General features: G+C 46.7%; 1 protein-coding gene across 2 annotated transcripts in view; it reads left to right on the plus strand.

The window, feature by feature from the left end:
* PI4KA (phosphatidylinositol 4-kinase alpha) overlaps positions 1–4074 on the plus strand; it is a 58920-nt gene extending 54846 nt beyond the window's left edge. For both annotated transcript variants that reach the window (XM_069870683.1, XM_069870684.1), the window contains exons 53-55: positions 779–868; positions 1713–1796; positions 3431–4074. In XM_069870683.1, the coding sequence (XP_069726784.1) occupies positions 779–868; positions 1713–1796; positions 3431–3482 (226 nt within the window). In that variant the 3' untranslated portion in view covers positions 3483–4074. The remainder of the gene's footprint in view (positions 1–778; positions 869–1712; positions 1797–3430) is intronic.
* Positions 4075–18476: the final 14402 nt, after the last annotated feature.

Genomic DNA, 18476 nt, shown 5'->3' on the forward strand with positions numbered 1-18476 from the left:
GCAACTTTACCTGGCTCTGGACCAAGCAAACATTGTTTTAACACAGGAACGCTAATAAATTTATATGACGATGATATTGCGTGTGAGTAGTAGGGGACAGTACAATAAGAGGCTAGATAAAAGCTCATTCTGTCATGAGTATAAAGTATTACTGAAGTTACCTTACAGAATCAAAGTTTCTTTGGCTAGTAGCCCCAGGGGGACTGTCTTGGAGTCAAGATCAGTTTGGTTCCTTGAAGGGGCGCAGTCTAGAAGGTTTTGTGTCTAGGCAAAAATGTCACCCAAGTAGTAGAGTAAAAGCCTGGTAGGTAATAAATGTTCTGAGTGGGAGGAGAAGGAGGAGGAGGGAAGCTGGGCTGATGTAGCAGAGAATTACATAGTGTAATTGGGAATTAGAAGATAATCTGTTGCTGTGGTGTAGCTGGTTTCAGCCTTTTGTACTGTTTTAATGCACTGATTCACCTTTCTGATGCCAAAGAAGGGTTGTTTACTAGAGCATTGCTTTGTGTAATCTTCCCCGAGACTGTTCATGTTGCAGCTTTTGGAATATCCGGTAGTCCAACACAAAGAAGTGAAATTTAATTAAAGTGACAGATTGCAAGCAATGGTGTAGCTCCACCAGCAAACCTAAGAGGATTACATGTGTTGATTTAATTACAGAAAACGGTGTGATCCAGCTTGTTGAACTCCTCAGCTTGCCTGCTTTGCCTGCTTTACCTACTTAAGGCCACAGAAGTTTGAGTGAATGCTGTAACCTTTGTGTCCTCTTTTTCTTTAGGCCATATATGGATGCTGTCGTCTCACTGGTTACGTTGATGTTGGATACAGGGCTGCCCTGTTTCCGAGGGCAGACAATCAAACTGTTGAAGTAAGTCAGCATACGTATGAACTGGAAAATGTTCCTATGTTCTTCACAGAATCAGGCATTTTGCAACTTGTGCAGTCAGTATAAGTGTCATGCCACTCAAATATCTTTAATGTCTCAATGTTGTAAAAAGGGTAACATGTTTACGGAATGTCTCAGAAAGCAGGAATTCCAGAGGCCTTTTCATAGAAGCAAATTCAAGCTGTTCAATGGCTGTACAAATATGTGGATTATCTTTAAGTTCATAGGACTAGCATAAGACTGTAAAGGAAGGACGTGCTTTAATTGAGATGTGATGCGTTGCAGAGTTTGATGTTGGACTCTGAACAGCATCTTAAAATTTGTTCTGCAGATAACGCAGTATGGAATGGGGCTGTGTTGTAACAACCAGCACCTCAGGCAGGTACAAATTCTAATGTGACACTTATAAACAGCCCTTGAGGCTTATGCCTCCCGAGTTATCTCGGCATTTCCTTCATAAACTTCCTACAATTCCCTAAAGATAAGCACAGATTCATAACTTATGATGGGTTGGAGCTTGAGGGCACTACTAGGTGCAAACATATTTTAAAAGCAGCAGCAGCTGCCTAGGAAGAGGGATCTGCCGTTCCTAGAGTTGCCACTAGACTGATAAAAAGTGCACAGCCTCTGCCTCCATTAAAAGAGGAAGGGCAAGTGCTTAGGAAAACAGGACATGATTTGTATGTGGTGGTCTCGCAAGAAGAAGGTACTTGCAGCAAGTGAAATCAACACCGGCTGAGCTTGTGCAAAGACATTTGTGTCGTGTTTAAAGGAAACCTCACTAATTTTTTACTTTTGCTTTTTGTGATTTTTTTTTTGCATATAGAAACAGGTTTAGCCCCAACATGACTGAGCGGGAGGCAGCAACTTTCATCATCAAGATCATCCAGAATTGCTTCCTTAGCAACAGGTTTGCCATCTATGCATGTCTTCTCCATATGACCAATGAAAGGTCATCAAGCTTCGAGCAGAGCTAGAAAGTAGACTTTTATCAGTCAGATACCAAACATTTTCTAGTTGTTGATATTCAGATAATTCCTTTTATTTTGTAAGGAGAAGGTGTTTTAAAAAACAGTATGTATGGTCCATTGGTCTGAGTAAGAATGAAGCTGAAGCAGGGCTACAGTGACTTTCCAAAATCTTTTTTATAATTGCTTGTAGGCATTAAGTTGCCTGAATATCCTCCCAAAATCCAAAGCTGCTAATCTGTGCAAAAACTTATTTAACTCTTCTCTAGAAATGAGTTCTGATCTTTCTACTAAATTTTCTTTCATGACTTGGTATTACATTAACATATTAATCACTTTGTTAGACCATATGTTCCTTATTTTGTAATATTGGTTAGGGAATGCCTCAAGTAGAGAATGTCTTTGTAGCTGGGCCGTGTTTGACATCTGTTATTCAGTATACTGAATGGAATAATCAGTTCTTAGCAAGCTAAAAATCAACTTCATTACCACCTAGCCAGTCAACTGTAGTTTATTTCACTTCAAATGTACAAATAATTTAGTATCTTGTGCAAAACTTCTGAAAATAATGACATTTAATATTTAAATACAATGAAACTAGGACTTAAACATCCTTAGTTCACATTTTATCACCTTTAATAACAGCTGATACTGACTTTTCCCCATCTATAGCTTTTGCTTTTACTTTGTCAGTGACATGAATCCTATCTGTTTATTGTCATGAAATATGAGTCAGTTCTGTCACCAGAACAGACCGTGGTGTGTGTGTAGATGCATCCCAGATAATACAAACTTTGTGGGGTACACTAGGGAGTCTAATACAAACTGTTGTGTATTTGCATGTGGGGTCAGCTTGAGACCAGTAAGGCTTATTGGCTCAGATATGGCCCTGCTGGAAGTGAATTGGGTTTTTTCCAGCGCCTGTTGGTGTATCTGCTCAGTATCTCAGGTTAATATTGGGGTTACAAAGTCACAGTGCTGTGTGAATGCCCAGAGCCAGTTTACTTCTGACAAGCTTAAGCAGCTCTACCTGTGGCATGGGCAGTCTGTGACCTGAACAAGCTCTGCCCAGGGATAAGTTCTCTCTAACGAGGCTTAGATTTGTTTGTGCAATGACTCGTCAGAGATACTGCTATTAATGCTTTTATTTCCCCTGCACTTTAATTTTCATTATTAGCGTTCTCCTTAATTAAGATTACTTTTGTTTCCACGTAATCCTGTCTCCACGCAGCCCTGATGATCTTGCTTCGTTCATTATGCATTTTTTCTCTTAAAACAAACTCCCAGTGCAATGTGAGGCGCTTCTGGCTTATCCAAACACAGGATCCCAACTGTTGTTACCATGCTGAGAAGCGTGGAAATACTTTTTAAACAACAGCAGGATGTTTTGCATTGTTTGTAGCAGCAGCGGATCCTTCACAATGCCTTCAAAGCATATAGGGCTAGTTTTGATTAGCAGCTAAATTTCCTTCATCCATGTTGTGTTTTGGCAGGATCTTGGTGTTTGTTTCTATGAAAATGGGTGCAGTGTTTTTTTAAACTTGTCCTTACCTTTGGATTTTCTTTTCTTCTTTAGGAGCAGGACATACGACATGATCCAGTACTACCAGAACGACATCCCCTACTGAGAGAAACTAGAGATTCACCACCCAAGTGAAGCATGCAACCCTGTGCCCTTGCTCCAAACTCGTAATAAATAGGAGATGCTCAGTCACACCTCGCTAGCCTCCATCTTTTGTGTATGTGTGTGTACACGTGGGTGCGTGTTTCCTGGACATTGCAACAATCCATCTGATCCATTCCTTTCTCTTTACCAGGTTATATATATTTCTGGTTTTCCGTGGATTTTTGGAGTTGGGCTGCAATCGCAATAAAAATTGTACTATGATAATGAATGTGTGAAAGAGATAAAGCTGTGGAGTTTGATAATTTTTCATGCAATGCAAGGATTTTATAATACCTTTAAAAAGTAAAAAAGAAACCCCTTTCCTGCACAATCCCACAACATGCCATGGAGGTGAAGGGTATGGCTTTCTCTTTGGAGAAATCTTTGGAAGCAGAAACGTCCACTCATTCTACTTTTACTGTAGAAAGCCTGATAATCATCCGAGGAGGTGACGTCTGTGTAGCTGTGTTCATACTTTGCACTGTACATGGTCCCTGGTCAGTATTTCATATGTACATGAAGAATGTATTTTTTCCTTTTGTGTGTTTTAAAAAGAGAGACTCTACTGAAAATATATTTAATCTATAAAATGTAATAAAAGACTTTAGACTTGGTGTCTGTAGCAAGTCTTTTGCTGTCTGCTTCACATCGCTCGGCACGTCGGTGCAGCGTTCAGTTTGTTGTGACCTTTCTTTCTGATGGAGAAATCGGATTTCTTCTGCCTTATCCTTATTAATGGCCTTTTTTATTTATTAAAGGGATGTTTTGTGCTGGGCTCCTGCGCTGAACCACAGGCACAACTCCCTGGCGCTGCGTCCTCGCGGTTGTCTTTCCCTTTTTGGCCTTCTAGAAAGTGCTATTGGTTCCCCCTGGAGGGGACTTTTTTTCTCGCGGAGGGGTTCGGCCCCGCGGCGGAGGGATTTCGGCCTTGAGGCAGGAGCGGCGTGAGGCGGCCCTGAGGCGTCGTGAGGGAGGCCCGGCCCTGAGGCGCCGCCCTGAGGGGAGGGAGGTGGTGAGGGCCGGTGGCCGAGGGCGGGGGATGAGGGGCGGCTACAGCCTCTAAGGGGGTTTGGGGGCCAAGGGGCGGCCGTGAGACGAGGAGTGGTCGGAGCCGAGCGCTGGTCGTGAGGTGAGGGGTCCTGGTCACACGAGGGCCCTGGTCTGAGAGCGGCAGCTACGGCCCCCCCGGTGCCCGTGAGGTGAGGAGGGGTCGGACCTGAGGGGTGGCTGTGGCGCAAACAGCGGATAGTTACTGTTCATATGCTGTTACAGGCTGGACTGCTGGGCTGAGAGCAATGGCATGAGGTTTAACAAGGCCAAATGCTGGGTCCTGCACTTGGGGCACAACAACCCTGTGCAGCTACAGACTAGGAGAAGTCTGGCTGGAAACTGCCTGGAGGAGAAGGACCTGGGGGTGTTGGTTGACAGCGACTGAACATGAGCCAGCAGTGACCCAGGCAGCCAGGAAGGCTCATGGCATCTTGGCTTGTATCAGAAACGGCGTGATCAGCAGGTCCAGGGAGGTTCTTCTCCCTCTGTACTCAGCACTGGTGAGACCGCTCCTCGAATCCTGTGTTCAGTTCTGGGCCCCTCACCACAAGAAGGATGTTGAGGCTCTGGAGCGAGTCCAGAGAAGAGCAACGAAGCTGGTGAAGGGGCTGGAGAACAGGTCTTATGAGGAGCGGCTGGGAGAGCTGGGGGTGTTTAGCCTGGAGAAGAGGAGGCTGAGGGGAGACCTCATTGCTCTCTCCAACTACCTGAAAGGAGGTTGTGGAGAGGAGGGAGCTGGGCTCTTTTCCCAAGGGACAGGGGACAGGACAAGAGGGAATGGCCTCAAGCTCTGCCAGGGGAGGTTCAGGCTTGACATTAGGAAAAAGTATTTCACAGAAAGGGTCATTGGGCACTGGCAGAGGCTGCCCAGGGAGGTGGTTGAGTCACCTTCCCTGGAGGGGTTTAAGGGACGGGTGGATGAGGTGCTGAGGGACATGGTTTAGTGATTGCTAGGAATGGTTGGATTTGATGATCCAGTGGGTCCTTTCCAACCTCGTGATTCTATGATATGAAGGCCCTGGTCTCTAGGGGGCAGCCATGGTGTGAGGAGGGTTGGGCCCAAAGGAGTAGCCCTGAGGTGAGAGGTCCTGGCCCCAGGGAGCGGTGGTGGCTGAGCACATGAGGCCCCCTGGTCTCTAAGAGGCAGCCGTGGCCCCAGGGGGTGGCTGTCGGGTGAGGATTGTACGGCCCTGAGGGGTGGTTGCTCTTCATACGAGGGCACTGGTTTCCCAGAGCAGCCATGGCCCTGAGTGATGTCTGTGGCCAGCAGGTGCCCGGGTTGGGCTCCTGGCGATGGCAGCAGGTGAGCTGAGCAGGGTATCAATGTGAGGGATGGGTGGGCCAAGGCTGTGGCTGCACCTGTGTCTCCCCTGTGGAGCATGCCGTTTTGAGTGCCTTGAGCCAGCACTAGCACCTCTCAGGGTATCTGCTTTGCTGAGGGACTCAGTGCATCTCAGGGCAACTGGAGCTGCTTGGGGGCAGCGAGCCCTCAGCCGGGCTGGCTGAGGCAGCCTCTGCCAGGGCAGAGGTGTCTGGAGGTGCAGCGCTGGCATCGCAGGGTAGCAGGCAGGGCCAGGAGCAGGGCAGCGGCTTCTTCTCTTGGGGTGCACTGGGGGCCCTGGCTTGCCCCTATCTGGAAGGGCTACAGCCTACCTGTTCCCTTTCACCTCTGGTGTTAAAATGGCTCTTTTGCTGCTCTCTGTTGCCTGTGCAGTGGGTGGCTCCCAGTAAGGTGGGCTCTGAGCCCCCCTTTTTTTGTTAGTGAGATGGGGAGGTGCCCCTGGCTTTCTAAAAACATTTGGAGAGTCACCAAGGAAAAGTAACATGCAAGAACTGCTTCAATTATTAACTTAATTCAACTTTATTATACAAGCAACTGGGACACAGAATGATTTTTGTTCTGTGTGCCTATGGCTCATTGTGCCTATGTAGGCACCATAGGAAAAGGAGCTGATTGACGCTACAACTATAGTCTCATTCCTCTCCTGTAACAGAATGAGCGGAGTGGTGAGGTGTGAATGCTGCTTCTCTCAGGGGAGGTGCTGAGGAATTCTAATACTTTGCCAATTCAGGTTAATGCTTATATGTGTGTATTTTCCTTTCCTGCACCTTAAAATAAATACACCATGTAAAATGAATACCCAAATGAGTGTCTCAAGCAACCTTATAATGGCAAGATAAATTAAGAGCTATCGTACAGGATAAATGAACGCTATTAGGTGTAAACTTTGGTGGTATTGTTAGGAATAGCTGGGGCTATAAGTGACTATTGGCTGGATAATAATATTAGGAAAAATAAATGGAGCTCTGCTAGCGCTGGACTTCAGGAAGTTGCACGCAGTTGCAAATCTCAACTCATGTATGTAGCAATTTCCACAAAGGGTGCACAGGATTTGCTAGAGCACAGTTAAAGCCGTGCAGGGTTTTGTATCAGGAAGTGAATGAGTTTGAGTATTTTTCACAATGCTCACTTGTTTTATGCACTTAGGTCAGGCTGTCTGAAGGGCTGACATGGTTTTAGTTTTTTCTGTCCCATTTGTCCAGAGAAATGGAAGCAGCTGGAGCCAGTTGCATGCAAAGGTCAGCTGGAGTGATTATGAGAACAAGCTGGCTTGCAGTATGCTCCTCAAAACTGGAAGATGACGGCATTTGGGAGATCTTGTTTGTATTGGTTTTTCTGCTATGAAGCTTGCAGAAGTGTTGTGAATGTGTTAGAACTCTGCATTAGTAGGAACGATGAGCTGTGGGACTTGGTTCCTGGCTGTGGTTTCTGATGATAGTGTGTGCTGAAGCTCACCTGCTGATAGCTGCAGGGCTCATAGTCACACATTGACTGTGCCTGTTCCCTCCCCTCAGGATTCCTGCCCGCAGCATGGAGGTGGGAGAGAACTCCCCCATAACTAAGCATCCATGGAGATACAGAGAGGATTAGGTAGTTTACATTTAATTATGCAAGGCAGTATCTTGAAGATGATTCTTCCTAAATGGGACGTGTTCTATATGTTCCTCCAGGGAGACTGAGGAGGTGAGACTACCAAGATGCTCCAGAATACTGCAAGCTCTCTGGAGGTACTGAATGCAGGCAAAGACGGCACAGGCTTGTTTCACTGCCATCCTCCTACCAGCGAAGGATACGTCCATTATGCAAGGAGGCTGGCATGACTTTCAGATGTCACTCAGGTAATTAAGAACAGCTAGAATTAAGACCTGCACAAAGGTATACTGAAGGTTTTTGTTCTTGAACATTATGCCAGAATATATCCTGATGCCTCCACAGCCCTGGGAGAAAAGAGGCATCAAAAAGAGGGGGAAAAAAATTCATTAAAACCAAAAAAAAAATTATCTAAGATGCTCCTGTGGTTTTCACACTCTTAGAAATTCCAGGTCGTGGTGAGAGACAAACTTCCCTGGCTATGCCACTGCAGTTCTGTGTGTGTTGGCCATGCATGTAAAGAGCCCTCAAGAAAGGAGCAACTTTTACAGCATTTCATTTGTATCTGATGGAGTCAAGGCTCAGTGCTGCTGGTAACTGGGTCAACGCTATTCCAATGCTGATCTCATCATGTGTGTTCTGTGTCCGTCAGCACAGGCTGTCTGTGTGGGGGTCTGGCTGGTGCCTGGGCTGGCAGAGACCAACACATGCTGTGTAGCATCAGGGCTGATATGTGCAGAGAACCAGCACTTGGTGTTGGGAGTCAATGAAATGGGCAAACACGGGAAGAGTACCTGAGTCCTCTATGGAAGATACTGGAAAGGGGAGAAGGGAATCCGGTCAACGGAACAGTTTATGTTCAACTTTTTCTTCCTTTTCACTGTAAATATCCCCATTCTTTTCCCTTGCTTCCACGTGAACGCTGTCAAGAAAAAAGAGTAAGCAAAAGGATTTGTTCCAGGTGTAGGTACAACTTAAGAAGAATATTGTGCCTGTGCTGTTTGGTGTTAAGAGTGACATTTTTGCTTGTCCCGTGTAACAAGGACTGGATATGCTGGGCAGCATGCAGCACACTCAAAGACAGCATGTGCAGGGGGTGTTTCTAGATAAAGACTTCCTGGCAGAACCTTGTTCCTGCAGTCACCGTGAAATCGCGTGTGGAGGTGCAGCTGCAGTTTCCAGGCCTGGAGCAAAGGAAGACTGCCCCAGGCTGTGCCTGCAGTGGGTCAGTGGTGGGCTTGAGAGGTTTTATGCCTCATCTGCTTTTGTAAGGATTCTGTGTTTGGGACGTCACTGGAGTTATAATCCTGAAGAAGCGAGATTTGTAAGGTGACATAGTGTGTTTATTAGATAAGCCGCTTAGCTGGCAAAAGCAGATGAGCTTGGATAATGTGCAGTTCTGGCATCAGCTGGCTTGTTAAGTAGCACAGCTTCCCAAAAGGACTGTTCTTCTCATGGGCTGTTGCAGCTGCAGCAGCCTTGTCACTAGAGCTTTTTGGTTCTAGGTGATGCTTTTGTGTTGATTCCTGGTATAGTATCAGCTACCTAACACTAGGGATTGTGTTTCTCTGAGTCTTGCTAATCCAACAGGTCCCTGTCCAGGGTCAGCGCTGCTGTGGTTAGCCTCATTGCTCACTGTACTACACACATACTTGTGTCACGACTTATGAAGGTTGTGAGTGGCACTGCTGCCTGCCTGGGGAGAGCAGGACAGGGAGGAGAACACAGACATAGTAGTAGAAAGTTTCAGATACAGTAGTCAGAAACACAGACAACGGTGGCCAGGAGTTTGCAGGAGGGAGAAGTCACCCACCTGACTGCATTCAGGTATCTCTTCCCAACGGAGGTGTGGCAGCCAAAAGGGGAAGGGAATCGGGAGTTGTTGGGATTGTGGGTGTAAATGCTCACAGAAAGACTGTGTTACATAGCCTGGCACCCCCACACCTTTAGGAATTAAAAACACCCTTGCTGGTGCTAGGAATGTGTCCTGGTCTGTTCTTAAGCAAGTTGTGTCAGCTTTGCAGTGACAAGCCCAGCAAAACAAATTGTGCTTTGCTGTGGGAGGGAAAAACATGTCTGAATTGTGGCCAGTCTAGGAGACAGTCCCAGCTGCGTGTATTGATTAGGGGTGAACATGTGGGGTGGTGACTTTGATCCTGACCCTAGGAAGGGGCGAGTCAGAGAATTCCATCCTTGTAGAGATATAGGAGTGATACCTCACGCAGAGGAGTATGCTCTGGATGCAAAAAGATAAGAGATAAAATCATACGTTGCTAGCATGTATTTCTCTTCCCCAGTTAAGATTTTTTTAAGAAGTTTGCTGTTAGCATGCAGGTGAAGACTGCATGTGTGCATCTTTGCTTGCAAACCCTTTCTTTGCTGAGAACTGCACGTTACTCTCTGGAGCACAGACCTGGCAGCTTCACAGCATCTGGCCTCATTGCACGGGGAATCCTGTATGTATTGCAAAGCTGTTTGTTGTGCAGGATGGTGCTATGCCTGTGTGGAAGCTGACTGGACATCAGTAACTGATCTAATAAAGCTACTTCTGGGTGTTGTGCTTAAAATAATTTTATTAATAAGAACTTCATTAACCTAGGTAAGTAACAGATTGCAGAAACACGTTGTGTTCTGTCACTGAGAGTCAGAATCTTGAGTGTTAAGCATCAGGCTTGGCTGCCAATACCAGATTGAACAGAAAGAGTACAGGTAAGGGTAGAGTAAATATTCTCGGAGCTGTGAGGCTAACCAACTGACTAAACAATTTTGTCAAATCCTAGAGGTTGTAAGTTAGTAGAACCTTCTAGAATATCTGCTCTTTTACCACCTAGATAGAAATTGGTTTTGTGCAGTTTTCAGAGGCTGCCTGACTGACCCACAAAGGGATTCATGGCTCGGGCTAGGGCAGGAAGAAAGTCAGCTTTTCTGTTTTCCTTTGGGGACTGGAGTTCCTTGTCACTCAGATGTGACTTGGGCTGAAGTGAAGGGTCAGGCTGCCTCCCATGGTTGCAGAGGAAGGATCCTTGCAGTGCCAGTGCAGAGGCTTCCGCTACCTCCTCTGCTGTGGATCCCAGATGGGAAGGACTGGGCAGGAGCTTTGTGAGGTGCAGGGGGTGAGCTGTGGTACGGTAGCCCCAGGAAACAGCTTTGAGAATCAGTTGTCTGAGCAGCCCTGGAAAGGGCAGTGCTTTCCCAACCTACTGCCCTGAGAGTTCACATAGTTAGAGACAAGCGCTGAGCTCCTGTCTTAATGCTGGCATGGGGCCTCGGAACTGCAGGTGAGGCTGGGCAGTGCTGTGTGCTGCCTGTCCTTCACCAAGTGCTGGTGGATCAGCTGCAGCCTGGCAGCACTGGAACTGAGTGGCAGAGGGCACAGCAGAATGTGGGGCCTGGCACCCACCAACCCAGCAAACCTGCTGTGCCTGTCAGGCAGCAGGTGGGCAGGGAGAACCTTGCCCTCACCTTCAGCTGTGACAGATCTGTCACAGGAGGGATTGAGTAGCAGAGTTAGCGAGTACCTGAAAATCAGATAGGAAATGGCTCAGGAGCCTGGCAGTTTGTATTCCAGCATATTCTCCTGGGGAGGTTTTGACCTTCCAAAGGACATAAAGGAAACGTGTTTTGCTGACTTTGCATAGTTGTCTCAGGTGAACCCTTTAACTATATGGGCCTCCTCTGGAATAGCAAGCCTGCAAAACTCTCGGGTGCATTTGCCAAAACCCAGAGGTTTGTCGTGGGCAGGGCAGAAGCTCTCCCTGTCATTATCGCACCGTGTTGGATGAGCTGCAGCTGCATTCAGCTCCAGGGGTGGCACATTTCTGTGTTCTGTGCATGTACGCTTTTGGAAAGCTGCGTTGGAGTGAAAGGTGCTCCATATGCAGGCTCTGATGGAAGCTGTCCATTATTTTAAAGTTGGTGAATACTTACTAGTAAATAAAAACCTCCCCGCATCACAGTAGTTTAACACTGTCTTACCTCTGAGCAATTCTTGGGCTTTGCCTTTGCAGTAGTTGTAGTGGGTAGATGGCACTATGAAGTCTTTTAGCCTCACAGAATAAGCAGAACGCTGGTGCCAGGATGGGGGAAGAAAACGGGTCCAAGAGAGTAAAACTTTGAATTGGTGCAGCTCTAAGGAGATTGCTGTTGATGAATATTTCCTGTGGTCATTTTGAGTCCAAGCAAGTAGCAGTTAATATCTTTCCCATGCAGGCTGTGGCAAAGGTAGGATCAGGTGTTTAGAATCCTCTGCCATGAAGATGGCCCTGGTCTGTGCTGTTACCAGGCTTAAAAAAGGGCCATTGTGGGATGAATCCCAATAGAAGCCTGCACTCTGAAAAGTGCTTTCTCCCTCTTACCCTACATGTGAGCTAGGATTTGAATTTCGGTGTTGGCAGCATCAAGCCTGGCCTTTAGGCTGCAACCCCAAACAGCAAAGAAGCAAGTCCAGCTACTGCTGTGGTTGTGTCACAGATCAGAACTCAAACAGAGCAGCAAACAGACCGTAATTTCAAGCTCATTAGCTTGCAGGCAGTATGACTGTATCAGAGGGAGGGATTAAGCTCTAGGGAAGAAGACAAACCTGCCAAGGAAACACCTGAGTTGGATCTGAGATGAAACCTCAGAGACATCAGGAACCTGCAAACCCAGTTGGTTTCCAGGACAGTGGTGGAATTACATTTTCCCCTGCTTCTCTGCTGACATTGTGATTCTTCTTCCCACTTGAAGAGAATTTTCTTTTCTTTGAGTTGTAGCTCTTATCAGCCTCTGGGACAAGCGACTCAGTGCAGCGTCTGGGGCTGTGGGAACAGGACTGGCAGTAACTTAGTGGCCACTCATCAGCTGAGCCTGGAAAACCAGTCATATTTGTGTTTCTGCTTCCTTCAGCTCAAAAGTAAAATTCCTTGACTTAAATCTCACTAAAGGTTCCTTGAAACCAGATCAGGCTTAAGAGCTGGTACACCCGTTCCCAGCTTCACTGAAGGCATGAATTCACGTTGCCATAACCCTGTCACATGGGAAATATGGGGACCCAGATCTCTTGGAAACACTTGGTGAGACAGAGGGAGCTGATCTCCTGCAAGAGATGTTCTCTGAATTTGGGAGCTGCCTTGGCTGCTTAATGCTTAGGGAACTTGAACCCAACAGGATATAAATTGGTAATCCAAAAATCAGCTGCCATTTTTTGAGAGCTGAGCATATCCATGTGCCTATGTAAGGGAGCTCCTAAAGTGCAAACTGAAATTTCCTTTTTCCTCTAGTATCTAGTGCTAGGATTTTTGAGTGTTATTGGTAACAGCATAGGTGGAAGTGACACGTCAGCAGATGCAGCTTTTATGGTAAGGAACAGCTCCTGAATTTAAAACTTCTATCCATCTAAGCCTGCTGCTAATTGCTGACCCTTAAAGTTATTGTGGTTTGCCCTTGTCCCAGGAGATTGTGTCTGCTACCTTTGTAGAAGTGAAAGGAAAAGCAAAGCTCGTCCTTCGTTTTGTTAGGGAGCCTTTGCAAAGAGCTGTCCTCGAGGTGCTTTTCCCGAAGCGGTGGGGCTGTGCTGCCTCTCGGGAAGGTGATGCCCTTACAAGAGGCACAGCGATTAGGCTTTGGGGGTTCTCGGGGATGCCGAGTTCGGCGCAGGGTCCGTGCCCATACGAGCTGTCACCACTAGATGACACCATGACTCCGGCAACAAGGTCCGGATGGACCCTACAGCCACGGGCATTTTCCCCGTGGGAGAGGGTTTGTGACAGGCCCAGAGTGCGGGCTGGATCTGTGAACCTTCCCGTGAACCGGGGTCAAGTTTCCCCCAAATGCAGCCCGGGGTTTGAGCAGAATGGGCTCAGTTCCAGGTGACAGGGTGGGATTTATGATTTGGGGTGGAAGCCATATGAACGTTTGACTTGTAACCAGCCTGATCTTGGCTTTGGTTACACTTGGAGAGCCTGTGTGCATTTGAAAGAAAATCTCAAGCTGAGATTCAGGGAGTATGAGACTTCCTGAGCCAAAAGCAGGAGGGGTTTGCACCACCCTGCTGCAAACTGCAGTAAGGGGGTTTCACGTGACTTTGTTGCTCACCTGAGGTGGATCCAGGCATGAACCCAAAGCAGTCTTCAGACCTGGTCAGCATAGCCCCATTTCCCTTTTAATCCACTGCCACTGTGGGTGGTAGGTAACAAAACCCTTGACCAGGAATCAGCATGTGCTTTGCCACACTGCTGCCATGCCAACCTGAGCAGCTTACCATGCCTAGTGGTGGTTCAGCTGCTGCCGGGACGGCCTGATCTTCAGGAGCACCTTGCTTGTTGGTCAATGGCCGAATTCCTTGCCCACCAGCAGACGATATCTGTTTCTCCTGGAGTGTCTTTCTGGACTCTGGCTCTTTTAGTTGCGTAGAGTCTGCAGGTACACCACTTCTTTGAATGGTGATTGTCACTTGCTGCTTCTTTCTCGGTGGCAGAGGAAATGCTTAGTTATTCCCTAGCCTGAAAAAGCTTCTTTCTCCTGTAATTACTGTGTGTTAATACACCTACTCCAGTCACCTTTCCATTGCTTTCTTTGCCCCTTTCAATGAGATTCAGATGATGTTCCCATGAAGCATGTTAATAAACCAATCTGCGTGTCTTTACTCTTGCAATGGGTGTTTCTGCATCCTGAAATTTGGCATCCATTGTATAATTATGTGGCTCCAAGCACAGGTTCAGGGATTTGATAATCTAAGAGATGTTTATATGATGCTTTATCACCTCCTTTGAAATTCATGTCTTTCCACTACCACTTCAGTGATAATCTCACCTCACCTGCAAGGTGTTGGTACATTTTGTACCAAGGAGGCTGCACAGAACGAGGGCATTCACCAAATGAGCACCTTGTATTTGAACTACCCCCAAACACCTGTTGTCCTTGTGTCTCACAGCAGTCATGGCCTAAAGGGAAGCCAGTGGTTTGCGAGGCAGGTCTTTTTGGTGACACTGTGACTCCCAGTCGTGCTTGGAGATCTGAATTTTACTTTGGCGAACTTGTAGTGCCTGGGAGTTTCCTGAGTCCTTAACTTCATGTGTTGGTATTTCCACGGGATGCTCAAGAGGCTGCCTAAAGAAAATTGGCCAAATTAATATGGTTATCTTATGTTAATTTGTTGTTATGTGCATAGGAAACTTTAAAAATAACATTTATAAAAGCTTCATCACTGCTGTAAGGTTAAGCACTACAGAAAACCCCACTACAATGTTTTGGATTATTGTTTGTTTTCATAGACAGAATAATGGAGTGTTTACCCTGAATCACCCCAAAGCTTTCCTCTGGTTGGAATGTGGTTTTTGTGGAAGTCAGCTTTTATGTAAGGCAGGAATTTTTATTACTGCTGCTTGGTGATGCTACATTTTTTGCCTTGTTTACTGATGCAGTCAGAGAATTCTAAAGAAATGGTTTTACAAAAACTGTGGTCACAGCCCATCATGGAACAGCAGTATCACTATTCCTAGTTTTAATTAACATTTAAATTAATTTACCAGCTTAAAACATTTGAGTCTTCAGCTCTCCAGGAAACCCTGAGGACCTTTTTGAAACACAGGTATGCTGGTTACCTTGTGAGGCTACAACGCTGTAGCTGGTTTTAATGAGAGAGTGCATGTATTTATTGGCAGTTCAGACACTTCGTTCTCATGACCCTTCACAGGATGAGACATTGTTTGGTGGGAGTGACAGAACTCCAGGCAAGCAAAATAAGAGGCAAACTTGCCTTTACTGCTGTGATAGTTTAGCCCAATGTTCTCTGCTATAAGGATTGTGTAGACAGCAGGACAGATTAGGGGAGGCAACAGATAGGGGTGGGTAATAGAAGTGAAACAAGTGGGTACTCACAACCTACAATACCAGGTGTACTATGAGTTTGTTGTCTGTATCGGGTTGTTCCTGTCCAAGTCTGGAACAGCAGGAGTGGTATTCAGGTGTCTTCACTGAACTGTTGCAAGGAGAAGAAAGCAGGAGCTCAGTCTCCTGTCACACCTCTCCCGACAGAGTATCAGGTAACTTACACCCCCAGTCAGCTTTCCAAAATTCATTACATTTTTGTTTTGCATTGAAAGCATTATTGCTTAAAGAAAAGGAGTGCATTTTGAGTCCATGTTGTGTTGCAGAGTTTTCTTCTTGTGTCCAAAGACACAACATACAGCTATATCCAGCACACAACACTGTTGTCTAAACTTGTGCTACTCTTAAAGTTTTCCTGAAGTCCTATGTGAACTTCTGTTGTTCCAAAGGGCCAATATACTACAGGCACAACTTCTTTCCTTTGCCTGCGAAGTGCCTCTGGAGCAGATGTGTGAGGGACCTGAGTGGAGCTGCCACAAGCACCCTCCAGGGCTCGGCAGCTCTCACTGCTCCAGAATTAATGGGCTGTGATTTCTGTGAATGTTTAAAATGTTCTGTAGGTGTCCTTCTAACCCTTGACCTTTCTTTTCCCACTGTGTGGATGGGGAAAATAATAGTTCCTGTATCTCTTAAAGGCCCTGTTGCTGATCTGCAGGCTTACAGTACTCAAGGTCCTTTCCCCAGTGGTGGTTTGACAGCCTCCAGCACAGACACCAGAGTGAGGGAACTCTAGACCTGTGTGCTGAGTGCACTGGACACCTTGGACTATGAAGAACCTTAATCCTTGCAGGAAATACCGATATTCCTGAAACAGCATCAGTGCTTGTAAATGTGGGTTTCTGATTTATTCTGTGACTGACTTTTACCTGGGGGCCTGAACACCTTTGGAAAAGCCAGCTCTCCTGCAGAATGCCTGGGAGGCTGAAAGGGACTGTTCAACAGGATGATATGTCACTGCTGCATGCCTTCTTGGTGCAGATTCCTATAATACTTGTAGCTTTCTCTTTGGCTGGGGTAGGGCATCTCCTGCCTGAGAACTGATACTCTACAAGTCAGCGCTTGCTGCTTGCTCACATTCTGCAGGCTGATGTGATAAAGAAGCAGCCCAGGCAGTTGATGGAGAATCAGAGTTTGGAGAAGAGGGGAGGCACTTGTGAGAATCAATGTGTTTGTCCTTCTGTTCTACTGCCTGTGCTTGGTCAGTTGTTCCCACATCTACACACAGGATAGCAAAGTGGGTGACAGCTTGGCTTTGTGCTGCATCCTCCAGCTGAAGTCAGGAGTTAATCTCTTATTTAATAGCAAAATTTCTTTGGTGGTGCTTTAAAACCATACTGCATCCGCTCTCCAACAAACTTCTGCAAAGTTAGCTTCCCATGTGGAAGTCCCACAGGCACTGAAGCTCTCCCTGAATGTGCAGCAGAAGGCTGAGGGTGGCATTCGGAGGAGGCTCAGGAGTGAGTTGGCAGTAGGTCATGGTAGATAGACTCCCTGCTTCTTTAGGGGGTGAGAGCCTAACTGCAGGGAATGAAGAAGTCGGCACGAATTCTTGTGTGAAGTTCTGCCTGCAGAAAAGGAGACCCAGCAAAGGTTGCTACTCTCACATTAGCTTTTTCTTTCTCTCATCCTTCCATCTCCCTGTCTGGCCATTTATGCTGCCTGTTTGTTTGTTGGCTGAGTGCCTGCTGAATTATTTACCAGCCTGACTGAATTAAGCAGCAGCAAAAGCAGGCAAGTGAATCCCACATGAGACTCTTCCAGTGAGAGGGGGTGGAGAAGGGGTGTGGGCGGGGGGGTGTTGATACCTAGTGCTTAATTAAATGTACCAGCCCGTTCCAGGCCCTACCTTCTGGGACAAGAAACCCCAGGAACAGTGCCCTGAGACAGGGCTAAGGAAAGCTGAGCGCATGGCTAGGGCACCAGCTCAGGTGGCTGCATGCCCCATCTTGATGTTGAGTGGGAGTTCTGCCGCTGGGAGTTGCCTTCAGCCCTCGCAATTGTCACATCAGTGCATTGGGATGTGGCAGGGCTGTCAGGCGGCCTTCTCTCCACCACATCAGTTGCGTTGTTTGTGATTGTTGTGGTGCTGTGTGGGGTTAATTGGGTTAATGAGTGCATTGTACATTATTAGAGGCTGAATTGGCAATTATGCTAATTATTGTGTCTCCCAAAGTGCCACAGTTACTGAGGATGCTTAAAAGGACAGGGATTCTTGCACCACACACTAAATCAGAGCTGAGTATCCAGACACCAAAGGACCTCTCTTTACCAAAGAGTGGTACATTGGATGTTTGATGTAAAAAATTGTCTCCTCACTGGCAAATTCCTACTGGCAAGAATGTCCAAGCTTAGCACATAGCCTTTAGCTCATGCAGGTGCTCTCCTGTCTGTCTCTCAGCTATCAAGTCTTACAGATGGAGAAAATGAGGCATAGATCATTCTCTGATATCTCTGGTCTGGTTACTCTCTCCCTAGAGCACACGTGTGCCATTATGGTTGCTTTCTCCAAGCCAGTACTCCCTGCCCTGTGGTGGACACAGCCTTCTGACTCTGGAACGTTCCTTTATTACAGTTCTTCAGACTGTAGACATTAGTTGCAGTGCAACTAATGCAAAGATCCAGAGATCTTTCCAAGATATTCCTGTCACGTTCTGCCTGTGCTGAAAAGCAGTAATCTTCCCACAGGTCACTGTTTGCCAAGGTGCAGAAGCAGATTCTGATTTGCAGATATCCCAGTTTGGGCTGATCTCTAGGTTGCATCACTTTGTCGTGTGATTGTTACTGTCATGGCACTTGTAGTAATACCATTCTGGCTTTTCCTGCGATGTAGGTCTCCCAGTAAAGATAACCCAGGATGCCTTTGTGCCCTAAAACTAGCTTTGGAATGTGGTTTCTGGGTGCTGAGCAGGTATGGGGGTTGATGAAGCACAGAAGATAACTCGCGTGCAGTGCTCACCAGGATTACTGCTGGCTTCAGTGTGAGCAGAACTGAGGCTGAGAGCTGGGGAATGCCACTGTGTGCTCCAAATCAACCTGCTCTGAAAAACACCTATTGAAAGCAATATCATACCAGTGTGTGGCTGCACAGCCTTTCCCAAGGCTGGTTAG

Source organism: Phaenicophaeus curvirostris, chromosome 17 (assembly GCF_032191515.1).
Source record: "Phaenicophaeus curvirostris isolate KB17595 chromosome 17, BPBGC_Pcur_1.0, whole genome shotgun sequence".
NCBI classification, from domain to species: Eukaryota; Metazoa; Chordata; class Aves; order Cuculiformes; family Cuculidae; genus Phaenicophaeus; species Phaenicophaeus curvirostris.